General features: G+C 57.0%; 1 protein-coding gene across 1 annotated transcript; it reads right to left on the minus strand.

The window, feature by feature from the left end:
• Positions 1–4604: 4604 nt before the first annotated feature.
• C5H8orf58 (chromosome 5 C8orf58 homolog) lies at positions 4605–12570 on the minus strand. Its single transcript, XM_029064698.2, has 7 exons — positions 12443–12570; positions 8409–8893; positions 7808–7939; positions 7385–7496; positions 5716–5822; positions 5359–5465; positions 4605–5082 (listed from the first exon to the last, which is right to left on the minus strand). The coding sequence occupies exons 1-7, from the start codon at positions 12489–12491 to the stop codon at positions 4971–4973; spliced, it is 1104 nt and encodes a 367-aa protein (XP_028920531.1). The 5' UTR covers positions 12492–12570; the 3' UTR covers positions 4605–4970.
• Positions 12571–12841: the final 271 nt, after the last annotated feature.

The following is a 12841-nucleotide window of genomic DNA, read 5'->3' on the forward strand; positions in this document are numbered from 1 at the left end:
GCAGCTTAACCCTCTTCTCCCCCCATCTCCCTCCGCTCCTCCCCCTCTCCCTTCCCATCCCCTCGGCACCGTACTCGTCCGCTCGACTGTATATATTTTCATTACCCTATTTATTTTGTTAAGGAGATGTCCATCGCCTCGATTCTATTTAGTTGCCATTGTTTTTACGAGCTGTTCTTCCCCTCGACTCTATTTATCGCCATCGTTCTCGTCCGTCCGTCTCCCCCGATCAGACCGTGAGCCCGTCGAACGGCAGGGACCGTCTCTCTCTGTTGCCGACTTGTTCGTTCCAAGCGCTCAGTACAGTGCTCTGCACAGAGTAAGCGCTCAGTAAATACTACTGAATGAATGAATGAGCGTGAAGCCGATAAAATCCATCTTGGCGGAGGTGGAGAAGAGATTTGGAGGAGAGGAAATGGAGGCAGCGGCTGTATAGAACTCATTCAAAGACTTTGGACAGGACCAGAGGTGAGGTGGGCCCAAGAAAAGGTCGAGGTCAGGGACAGTGTGGGGAGGGGGGTTGGGGACTAGGAGTCAGGAGACCCGTGTTCTAATTCCAAATTCCCCACTGACCTGTTACAGAACTGTGGGCATATCCCTTCACCTCTCTGTGCCTCCATTTCTTCATCTGTAAAAGAGGGAGAGATACCAGTCTTCCCTACCTCTTATTCATTCAGTGGTATTTATTGAGCGCTTCCTCTGTGCAGACCACTGTACTAAGCGTTTGGAAAGTACAGTTCAGCGACAAATAGAGACAATCCCTGCCCACAACGGGCTCACGGTCTAGAAGGGAGGAGACACACATCAAAACAAGTAAACAGGCATCAATATCATCAATATAAGTAGAATGATAAATATATACACATCATTAATAAAATAAATAGAAGCCCCACTTGGGGCAGGAACTCTGATCTGATTACGCTGAATCAATTGGTACTTACACAATACTTCATAAACCCTATCTAAAAACACAAAACGTGAACCTAAAAAAACTGAGTTAGAACATTAAGTACTCGATAATGTTGATTGATTCCCATCTCTTTCCCTTTTCTGACCCTTTTCAGCCTTTATGCAGGAATCGGGGAGCATCAGAAGTATGCATTGAGCATTTACTACGTGCAGAGGACCGTACTAAGCGCTTAGAAGACCACAACAGAGTCGGTAGACAACATTCCCTGCCCACGACGAGCTGACGGTCTAGAGGATGAGATTGCACAGCCTCTAAAGAGAGCGGCAGGGGTCCACTGTGGTATCAGGAGAGAGCCGAGGCAAGGAAGTGATGTGTTCGTGTTGGCGTGTACGCACACGAAGGCGCACTCGTATACAGGTCAGGGACCAGCCCGGGTTGAAGGGAAGTTTGCCTGTCGATCGATGGTACTTCCTGAGCCCTTACCTTGGGCAGAGCGCTGTACTAAGCGCTTGGGAGAGCACAATACAACCAAGTTAGCAAATACGTTCCCTGCCCATGAGCTTACAGTCCCTAGCCTACGATGGAACAGAGAAATGATGTCGTAGGAGATGGAAAGTGGGTGAGTGAGGAGTGCAGGGGGTAAGAGACTGGATGGGGAGAAGTTTGCGACGGGTCGTGTTGCCGGCTAGCAGTTTGGGGAGGGTGACGAGAGAGAACAAGGAGGTCGGTAGGGTGATGGGCGGGGGAGGTGAACCCCATCAACCCCTCCGTGGCACAGCTGGGGAGAGGCCGTCCCAGTGATGGGACTTTATAGTTTCCCAAAGCTTTGTTTTGTTTTTACGGCATTTGTTAAGCCCTTTCTACGTGTCAGCGCCCGGGTAGATAACTGGATATGTCCCACCTGGGATTCACAGTCTTCATCCTTATATTACAGATGAGGTAGATGAGGCCCAGAGAAGTGACTAGCCCAGGGACACACAGTCAGGCGGGCGGCAGAGCCGGCATTAGAACCCAGGCCCTTCTGACTCGCAGGTCCATTCTCTAGCTACTAGGCTACGCTGCTTCTCAAAGAGAGGGAAGAGAAACCCCCCTCCCCAGAGTGGATTAAGGAAGGGAGATCGGAGGGGTAAGCACGGGAAGACGCTTGAGAAATGAACCACTCGCTCCCCATCTCCCTTCTCCTCAAAAACCTCTACGAGTTGCCCACACACCTCCACTGCAAATAGAAACTCCTCGCCGTCAGTTTTAAAATTCTCAATCCATCAGCTCTCTCCTACCTACCCTACCTCGCTGATCTCCCCCTACAACCCAGCCCACACTCTTTGCTCCTCTAACGCCAAACTATTCACTTTTTCCCCCCTTCTCGATTGTAAGGTCACTGTGGTCAGGGAATGTGTCCGTTTATTCTTGTCCTGTACTCTCCCAAGCGCTTAGTACAGTGCTCTGCACACAGTAAGCGCTCAGTAAATTCGATTGACTGGCTGTACTTTGATCCCGGCTTTCTTACCGTCGACCTGTTGCCCACATCCTCCTCCTGACCTGAAACCGCCTCCCCCCATCACTTCTGACAGATCATCACTCTCCCCATCTTCCAACTCCTCATAAAATCACATTTCCTCCAAGACCCCTGCCCTAAGCCCTCCCTTCTGCGTCCTCCATACACTTAGATCTACTGTACACCTTAATAATAATAATAATAATAATGTTGGTATTCGTTAAGCGCTTACTATGTGCCGAGCACTGTTCTAAGCGCTGGGGGAGATACAGGGTAATCGGGTTGCCCCACGTGAGGGTCACAGTCTTCATCCCCATTGTACAGATGAGGTAAGTGAGGCACTGAGGAGTTAAGTGACTCACACAGCTGCCAAGTGGCAGAGCCAGGATTCGAACCCATGACCTCTGACTCCCAAGCCCGGGCTCTTTCCACTGAACCACGCTGCTTAAGCACTTTGATATTCACTCTTCCCCAGCCCCTTAGTGTTTCTGTACATACCCGTCTGTAATTTATTTTATCGTCAGTCATATTTACTGAGCGCTTATTGCGTGTAGCACTCCGTCCTAAGCTCTTGGGAGAGTACGATTTGCCGATCTGTCCATTCCAAGGGCTTAGTACCGTGCTCTGCACCTAGTAAGCGCTCAATAAATACTATTGAACTACGATATACCAATAGCAACAGTAGGTTAGCGTTAACATTCACGTCTGTCCCCCGTTTTGGACTGTAAATTCCTTGTGGGCAGGGATCATGTACACGGGTAGGGAACGTACCTGTTTATTCCGTTGTACTCTCCCAAGCGCTTAGTACAGTGCTCTGCACAAAGTGAGGGCTCAATAGATACCTTTGATTGATTACTCTAGTGTAGTGTACTCTCCCAAGCTCTTTATATACTGCGTAATAAACTTCCACTTCACACACTCACACTTCTTACCTGTTCTGCAGCGGCCACAAGGCTGCGGGACAGCAGGCTCCTCCCATCTCCAGGCATCAACCCCTCAATCAGTGGTATTTATTGAGCACTTTCTACGCGCGGGACACTGTACGCGGAGATTACAATACAACAGAGTGGGTAGACACGTTCCCCGGTCACAGCGAGGTTTGCCCCCTGCCCCCGACCCGACCCACCCACCCCATTTCTGCTCCTTTAGCACGGCGTGGCTCGGGCTGGATTTCTAAGAAGGGACTTTGGCATCATCGAAGAAAACAGGAGAGTGGCGAAAGCATCGGCAGAGCCCGACCGCCTTGGCCCAGAGGCGACCAGCACGATGAATGTGTATTATAAAAAGTAAATGGATATTTTATTGACCGTTGTTAATGCCGCTTTTCGATTTGCGGTTGATCACGCCCTGCCCGGCGCACGCCCTCATCACCCGTCTCCAATACCCGGTAGAGACCCACGGGGCCGACTTTGGTCTCGTTTGAGGCGGCAGCCAACCTTCCGCACCTAGTGACTTAGATGATCGGGGCCAAGTCCCTGCAACAGCCCAGGAGAGAAAGCAGCCCTATCCCCTTCCCTGCTCACCCCCGCCCCGAGGCCTCAGCCCTCCCCTGCCCCGGGGCTTTCCTTATTCCCAACACCACCAACCGCAGGAATAATAATAATCCAGGTATTTGTTAAGCACTTTCTGTGAGCCAGGCACCGTACTAAGCGCTGGGATAGATACAAGCTAATCAGGTTGGACACAGTCCACGTCCCACATGGGGCTCACAGTCAATCTCCATTTTCCAGACGAGGTAACAGGCCCAGAGAAATGGACCGACTTGCCCACGGTCACACAGCAGGCCAGGGGCAGAGCCGGGACTGGAACCCAGGTCCTTCTGATTCCCAGGCCCTGACTATCCCTGCTGTTTCTTCCTCCCGCCCACCTTTACCTCTTTCCACTCTTCAGTCCCTTCTCATCTTCCCCTCATTCCTGCCTCCCCTCCTCTCCTCCCCCATGTTGGTGAAGGGTTTGTTGAGAATGCTCAGCACTGAGGAGAGGACGAATGATGGATTGGGGGGGTCCCCCGCCCTGGAACCGAGGAAGGAAGCTGGGCAGGAATCCAATATGGTACTTGGACGGCGGTCCCTGGCCAGCTCTAGCTAGCCTCCTGCCTGGTGTGGTCGCCACCCCTCTGGCCCCGTTCCCTTAGATTCCCAGACCCCATCTCAGCCACCCCGTAATGGTTTCTGCATTTAATGAAGGGACGCAGCCAGCTCACACCAACACCGTGTAATTACAGTATAAATACACGTTTGGGACCCGCGGGGCCCAGAGGGGAAGCAACACCACATGTGCCCGCGGAAGCCTGATAAATAAGTCAGTTCACATCGGTGGATCCGGTCGGGGCGATCCGGCACTCGAAAGAAGAGTGGGCAGCGCAGAGGGGGAGAGTACCAGCTCTCACCCTGGCTGGGAACAGGGCAGGCCCCGAGGGAGGGGACCTGCAGACCTGCACCCGGGGGGACGTCCGGATACCCTGGAAGCCGGGGAAACGGCCAGCATTCCCCGGACCCGAGTACCCAGGGTCCACCCTGTGGTACTGAGGCACCGCCTTCTCAGAGAGGAGAAGGTGGCCGGGCCTCAGTGGACCGAAAGGTTCTTCGCTCGGTGTTTCTTCACCGCCAAAGCTGGCAGGAAGGTCCTCCGGGGCAGGCGGCGACGGGAATCCGGTGGAAACTCCCGCAAATCCGACCTATGGCGAGGAGAGACAGCGCGTCAGGTTGAGAGGAGGAAAACAGTTGCTTTGTTTTAAGCGTGGGGGGAGCCCGGCGTCTAAACTCCGGAACATTTAGGATGCATATCCCTCTCGACACACCCTTCCTGCACAGGATGGGAAACTGAGGCACAAAAGGATGGGTCGTGGTCAGGTAGAAACCTCCCCGGGGGTCCTGACCTCCCTGCCCTCACACCCTCCCGGGGCTCCGTCTTCCTCTTCAGCCAACTGGCAGCCTCCTTCTACGGGTCTTACCTGGGGTCGAAAGAGCCTCGAGCGAGGGGGGGCTCAGAGCCCCGGGGGGCTCTCCGCCGGATCCTGTTGAGCAGGACTTTGACCTTGTCCCAGTGGGAGCTGTCACCCTAGGTGGAAGAGGCGAGCAAGTCAGCGCCGAGCCTCCCGTCCAGCTGTTACCTCTGGGGGGGACCGTTTATGGAGGGAAACCCGTCACCCGCAGCGCGCCTCCCCCTCCAAACTGCCCCCCGCCCCCGCCACCTAACTCCCAGGCCCCCCTTCCCTCCTGCTATCCCATGGTCTGCCCCTTCCACCCTCCTGCCAGTCTTCGCCCCCTGCCCTTGCCTCCCCTGCCCCACACCCCGCTTCTCTCCTTACTTTCTGGCCGTGGGAGGTCAAGAGGGAGGGGGCGGTCCTGGCCGGGGCGGACAGCAGGCTTGGGGTGCTGGCACTGTGCCCCGCTGGGTTCCGAGGTAAGGCCGGCCCTGCCCCCGGGGAGAAAGGGACAACAGGTCAACCCGGGCCGGGCGGAGGGTACCGTGACACGTGCCATAGCCAAGCAGGAGACAGATAATAATAATAATAATAATAATAATGAGGCTATTTAAGCGCTTACTATGTGCGAAGCCCGCTCCCTGCTCACCGAGCTCCGGGGGTCCGCGGTGGTGCCCGGAGTCACTGGGCCCCCTCCTTCGCCACCCACCTCTACCCAGGGGAGAGCCCCATCCCAGCAGTAGGGCAAGGCACGAAGCCCCCAGGCCCAACAGCCCGAGCCTGGGGCAGCTATGACTGCTTCTATCAAGGGTGACCCTGCTGTGTCTACCAACTCTGCTATACCGCACTCTCTCAAGCGCTTAGTACAGTGCTCGGCACCTAGTAAGCACTCAGTAGATACCACTGATTGAAGCCCACTCCCCTCAGCATGGCAGGGATCGTTCTTATTGCTATCCCTCTTCCTACTGCGCCTCTCGCTGGGCTGCTTGTTGGGTTCGTTTGTTTTTTTTTTTTTCAACGGTATTTGTTAAAGCGCTTACTATGTGCTAGGCCCTGTACTAAGCACTGGGTAGGGGCAAGGTCATCAGGTTGAACAGAGTCCATGAGCCACAAATGGCTCACAACCTTAATCCCCATTTTAGAGGTGAGGGAACTGGCACAGAGAAGTGAAGACTTACCCAAGATAACAGTGATTTACCCAAGATTACACACTAGACAGGTGGTCGAGTCGGGATTAGAACCCAGGTCCTTCTGACTTCCAGACCCATGCTCTATCTATCCACCTGGAGAAGCTCCCTGTTCCCCGGTGTTTCTCACTGAAGTGCTTGCTTGGTCCTTTCCCAGGGTTCCTGCCCTCCCTGGACATCAGGGACTAAGTCTAAATTCATATTTGATCAATCAGTCGTATTTATTGAGCACTTACTGTGTGCAGAGCCATGTCCTAAGCACTTGGGAGAGTACAGTACCACAGAAGTAGCAGATGTGTTCCCATTCCCACCGCTTACTCCAGCCTGGCTTCATGGAAAGAGAACGGGGCCTGGGAGTCAGCTGTGTGACCTTGGGCAAATGACTTAATTTCTCTGTGCGTAAATTTGCTCATCTGTACAGTGGGGGATTCAACTCCCAGGCTCATCCCTCCTTAGACCGTGAGCCCCACGTAGAACACGCACCGTGCCTGTTCCGATGATATCGTATCTACCTCGGCGCTTAGCGCAGAGTAAGCACTTCAATGCTACACCTATTTACGGAACGCTTGGCACACAGTAACGGACATCATTATTATAAAGGACTTAATGAAACTAATGCTGCACCTATTAACGGAACGCTTGGCACATAGTCACAGATATCATTATTATAAAGTACTTAATGAAACGAATAAACATGAGAAATAATAATAAATACCTGTTTTGCCCAAGAACCGGGAATGGCCTGATGGTAAAACTCCTCAGCTCCGGAGTGTCCGTAGCTTTCTGGGAACTGGCTAATGGGGAGCGGCAAAGTGCCAGAGGGTGGGAGGGATGGTGCAGAAGGAACAAGGCAAAGAGCCACTCACCTGATTTCTCCCGAGCCCCCAGCACGGAGCAGGCCCGGGGGCGGGAGGGATGAAGGGAGGGGGCTCCAGCTGGAACCACCTCCTCCTCCTCTTCCTCCTCTTCTTCTGGCTTCTATGGAAAGGAGAGACAAACCTCTCACGTCGGGTCGTGAGAACAGGGGACGTTCCGGGCCCCGGGTAGTGTGGGCTCAAGGGAGCGACAAGTAGTAGGCTCCTTTCTCTCCCCAGTCCGGTGGCCTGGTCTGGCACCCTGAAATCCCATTTTCCTTAACTCCTCCGCGGGACCAACAGTGGCTCTCCAGCCTAGGTAGGCCCTAACCCTTTCCCCAAATCACCTCTCCTAGTGCCCAGACGCCCAACCTCCACCCCTTCCCCGTCGCTCTTTCCCCAGCCAGCCCCCCAGCCCCCTCTGCACCCACTCACACTCGGGTCCACCCGCTGCTGCTGCTGCAGGTTGAGTTGCTGCAGAAGGGCCATCCGTTCCAGGACGAGGCAAAGATGCTCCAGGTAGCGCAGACCCTGGCCCGGGAGGCAGGCCCAGGCCTCAGCCCCCACCTGCCCAACATGGACGGCGGAGAGGGTCAGAGTGGCCTTCGAGAACCATGGCGGAAGGGGCGGATGGGGTGATGGAGTTTGGGAGCTCCGGTCTGGGGGATGGCGGCTGGGGAAGAGAGGGACTCTAAATCTCTAAGGAGCCCCCAGAGTTGGCTCACCAGGCCAGGTCCAGGTCCCCTCCTGCCCCTCCGCGGGGGACGCTATGGGAGTCCCAGAGCCAGGATGAGTCAAGCAGCCAACACACCACCTGCCAATTAGGGGCCGGAAATGCCCAGGAGCCACCCCACCCCGAGACGGTTTCGGGGAGATGAGGTTGGGGGGGGGCAGGAGGTCGTGGGGGTGCCCCTGCCGGCCCAGACAAACGGGGAGTTCCTCTCCTCATCAGCCACCCCCGCCTCCGGTGTTCCCCTGCTCTCAGACCCCCTCCCCACCCAGCATCTCCCATTCCAGCCCGAGGCCTAGGACTCACCTCTTTTGCCTCTGAGCCGGGCCCTAGGCTGGGTTCTGCCAAAAAGCTGCCCGGGCGGGGGCTTCCGGGCAGCTCCGAGGTGGTCCCGGGCTCCCGTCCAACCCGCCGGCGACGGGGCAGGGTGGCGGGGGAGCGGCGGGATCGCTCCACCACCCGCTCCAGCTTGCAGCTGGTGAGGAACCGGCCCGGTTCGGAGGCGGGCTCTGACGCCGGGGGCTCTGGGCTCCCCCGGGGCCGGAAATCCAGGGAGTCCAGAGAAAACCTGGGTGGGGTGAGCGGGGGGCTCTCGCCCACCGCCATCTCCACCCCCGAGTCCCTCGAGGCCAGCTTGAGAAGGGGCACCTGCTCCCGGGGGCTCCTCGGCCGGCCGACCCCACGCGGAGGCTCCAGAGGCTCTGGGGGTTCAGGGACTCCTCCTTCCAGCCGTCGGTAGACGCTGACGGCCCCCGGCACCAGGCAGCTCCAGGAAGGCTCCTCGCCGCACTCTGTGGAGGGGAGAAGAGCCAGTGTCAGAGGCTGTGCCCGCCCCTGCCAGCCGCCCCCAGGATTCCCGTGCCCGGCCACGTTCCCACGGGGAGGAGTGGCCCAGGAGGAGTGGGCGGCGGGGAGGAACTGCCCCGGGCACAGCGAGGAAATGACCCCGTCTGGGGGGACCACCTTGGGGCAAGGGGATGCTTGCCTGGCTGCCCCTTCAACTGGGAGGGGAAGGTGGGGAGGGGAGCGGGGGGTCCTCCGGGAGGAAAAAAGTTAGAAGGCCCTTAACTCACTGGTCCTTGGGCTCTAGCAGCAACCACAGGCCTGTCTCCCAAGGTGCTCTCCTCCACCCACTCAGAAAGGAATCGGGACAGAGATCCTGGGAGGGCTGGATGGATTGAAGCCCGGCCCAAACTGCCCAGGACTCCTAGACTCAGGGAAAGTCAGGGAAAAGTGGGAGGGCGGGAAGCCAGCTGCACCCTCACTCTCTCCCCTCCCACAGGGATGCCCAGGTATTCACTGGGCGCTTACCTCGCGCAGGGCACGGTGCTAATTCCCTAGGGGAGAACAGTACAAAGTTGGTAGACCCAATCCCCGCCCACAGCCCCCATTGAGCTTATGGTCTCACATCTACTCCCCTTTTCCTGGCAGCCCTGGAAACCCGTTGCCCCTCATGACCAGAATCCTTCCCTCTCCAGAGTCTAGCAGCCAGGCAGCAGAGGTTGGGATTTGTTGGCATTCTCCCTCTCTCTTACTCTGTTTCCCCCCTGTGGACCAGGTCTGTGGCCATTCTCCCCTCCTCCTAGCCATCGGCAGTCATCTCCTCCAACTGTTTAGACTGCGAGCTCGTTGTTGGGCCGGGATATTCTCTGTCTGTTGCCGAATTGTACATTCCGAGCGCTTAGTACAGTGCTCTGCACATAGTAAGTGCTCAATAAATAGCACTAATCGATTGGTTACTGCCACGGGCACGCTTCAACTGCTGCCTTCTGGACAGCTAATTGGACGGCGCGGCTTTAGGAGGGCCTGCACCCCACAGCCAGGGAGGTAGAAAGTTAAGGCAGGAGGGGAGGTAGGAGCCCGAGGAGGAGTGGGAAGGAGGAGGAAAAAGAAAAAGAGGAGGAAAAGGAGGAGGGGGAGAGCTCCCGACGGGCAGGGAACGGGTCTGCTAATTCTGTGGCATTCCGGGTGCTTAACACAGTGCTCCGCACATTGTAAGCGCTCATTAAGTGCCGCTGATTGCTTGATTAGCTCAGCTCTCTGAGATCCCTCTCTGCCTCCCTTGCAGCTAGCCAGACTACATGTTTTGGCTTATTTCGTTTTGCGGTCTATCTCCCCCGTTTAGACTGTGAGCTCGTTACTGGGCAGGGATCGCCTCTATCTGTTACCGAACTGTCCATTCCAAGCGCGCAGTCCAGCGCTCTGCACGTCGTAAGTGCTCAATAAATAGGACTGAATGAACGAATGAACTCCATCTCCCTGTGCTCTGCTCCTCCTCCCCAGGGTGGACGACCACCCAAGCGCTTCGTTTCTGGGGAGGCTGGAGAGTAGTCAGCCTTCCAGTCCAGGGTCCCAGGGAGATCGTGCGGGGGGGGGGGGGGGGGGGGGGGCGGGGAGGTGGCTGGAGACTCCCAGTGCCATCCCCCAGTGAGCGCGGAGAAACTGGGGGGCGTCCGGCTCCCACTGGCATCAGCATGTACCATCATCTCCCCGTCACACGGCCGGCCGAGGGTTGCTGACTGTGGGAAGAGGGACACAAGGGTCTTTCTTCCCCGGGGATCGTGGCTGGAGCTCGGAACTGGGAGCCCTTTGTATCTGACCCAGAGGCAGCCCGTCCCTTGGGATGGGGAGAGTGATGGGGGGTGAGGGGGAAGGGGTAGGTGAACGGGGCTGGGGGAGGCCCATTCGTAGCGCGGTTGGTCGAGGTTGGGAGAGGGAAGGCAGGCTTGCTGGACTGTGCTCCCTTTCAGAGAGCAGAGCTCTGTGGAGTTGTATCAGTGGGTGCCACAGGAAGGGAAACTGAGGCTAGAACCAGGGGTCCCTCTAAGCCAGAGGTGGGCAGGGAATGCGGTGTCTACGACTGTTATCCCGAACTCTCCCAAGGGCTTAGTACAGTGCTCTGCACCCAGTAAGTGCTCAATAAATAGCATCGATTGATGGGTGACTGCCACGAGCCCGCTCCAACTCCTGCCCTCTGGACAACTAATTGGACGGCGTGGCTTTAGGAGGGCCTGGCCCCCACAGCCGGGGAGGCAGAAAGTGAGGATCGGTAATGACGTGACTTTGGGCGAGTCACTTAACTTCTCTGTGCCTCAGTGACCTCATCTGGAAAATGGGGATTAGAACTGTGAGCCCCACGTGGGACAACCTGATCACCTTGTAATAACGTTAATGATGTTGGTATTCGTTCAGCGCTCACTATGTGCGGAGCACTGTTCTAAGCGCCGGGGGAGATACAGGATAATCGGGTCGTCCCACGTGAGGCTCACAGTTAATCCCCATTTTCCAGATGAGGGAACTGAGGCCCAGAGATGCGAAGTGACCGGCCCACGGTCACACAGCTGGCAAGTGGCAGAGTCGGGATTCATAAGGTTGGTATTCGTTAAGCGCTTACTATGTGCGGAGCACTGTTCTCAGCGCTGGGGTAGACATAGGGGAATCAGGTCGTCCCACGTGGGGCTCACAGTCTTAATCCCCATTTTACAGATGAGGGAACTGAGGCCCAGAGAAGTTAAGTGACTTGCCCACAGTCACACAGCTGACAAGTGGCAGATTCGTACCCATGAACTCTGACTCCCAAGCCCGGACTCTTTCCACCGAGCCACGTGTATCCCCCCCCCTTAAAGCGCTCAGGACAGTGCTTTGCACGTAGTAAGCGCTAAACAAATACCACCGTTATTATTATGAATGCGAGAGGGGAGGTGGGGGACCCGGGAGGGAGGAGGAAGAGAGCTCCTTAGGGGCTGGGAATTTGTCTGCTAATTCCGTCGTACTCTTCCAGGCGCTTAACACAGCGCTCTGCACATTGTAAGCGCTCATTAAGTCCCGCTGATTACTTGATTAGCTCAGTCCTTGAGACCCCCTCCCTTGCAGGTAGCCAGACGACTTGTTTTGCTGTCTCCCCCCCACCCCCCCTTTAGACTGTGAGCCCGTTATCGGGCAGGGATGGTCTCTGTGCTGCCCGGTTGTCCTTCCCAGCGTGGCTCAGTGGCAAGAGCCCGGGCTTGGGAGTCAGAGGTCATGGGTTCGAATCCCGCCTCTGCCACTGGTCAGCTGGGTGACCGTGGGCGGGTCACTTCACTTCTCTGGGCCCTCAGTGTGACCTCATCGGGAAAAGGGGGACGAAGGCTGTGAGCTTCATGGGGGACAACCTGATTCCCCTGTCTCTCCCCCAGCGCTTGGGACAGTGCTCCGCACGGAGTGAGCGCTTAACAAATTCCGACATTATTGTCCCTTCCGAGCGCTCAGCCCGGCGCTCCGCACACAGCGGGCGCTCAACAGATACGATGCAGTGAATGAAAGGGGGTTGGGGCAGGAGGGGAGGCCTGCAGGACGCTCACCTCGGCTCCCCACCGGTTCCACCGCGAAGACGCGTCGCCTCCCCAGCATGGCTCCGGTTCGGTCCCGGGAAGCCGGTGGAGCAGCGGCCGGAAAGCAACCGCCCGCGCCTCCCCCGCACCTGACTGCGACGTCGGTTGGCGGCCGGAGCTTGCGGCCCGGACCCCTCCCCCGGGACCCTCCCCCCGGACCCCTCCCCGGAAAGGCGGAGGGGAGGGGGAGGCGTTAATGCCGGGGAAACTGAGGCGGAGCGGCAGCAGGCGGGAGGGGCCGGCGCCTGTCCTCAGCCCCGCTGGGAATAATAATAATAACGATGACTTTGTGAAGCGCTTACAAGGTGCCAAGCGTGGCCCACAGATGAGGTAAACTGAGGAGAGTGCGGTGACTTGCCCCGGGTCACC

The sequence above is a fragment of the Ornithorhynchus anatinus genome, chromosome 5 (assembly GCF_004115215.2).
Source record: "Ornithorhynchus anatinus isolate Pmale09 chromosome 5, mOrnAna1.pri.v4, whole genome shotgun sequence".
NCBI classification, from domain to species: domain Eukaryota; kingdom Metazoa; phylum Chordata; class Mammalia; order Monotremata; family Ornithorhynchidae; genus Ornithorhynchus; species Ornithorhynchus anatinus.

What these genes read in the sequence shown, in the direction of transcription:
- C5H8orf58 (XM_029064698.2), bottom strand. Translation starts at nt 12,491, where the DNA reads ATGCTGGGGAGGCGACGCGTCTTCGCGGTGGAACCGGTGGGGAGCCGA. An exon ending in CCGGCTCAGAGGCAAAAGAG is followed by an intron (nt 7,940 to 8,408) that starts GTGAGTCCTAGG and finishes CATGTTGGGCAG; the next exon opens with GTGGGGGCTGAGGCCTGGGC. An exon ending in CGAGGCTCTTTCGACCCCAG is followed by an intron (nt 5,083 to 5,358) that starts GTAAGACCCGTA and finishes TCCTCGCCATAG; the next exon opens with GTCGGATTTGCGGGAGTTTC.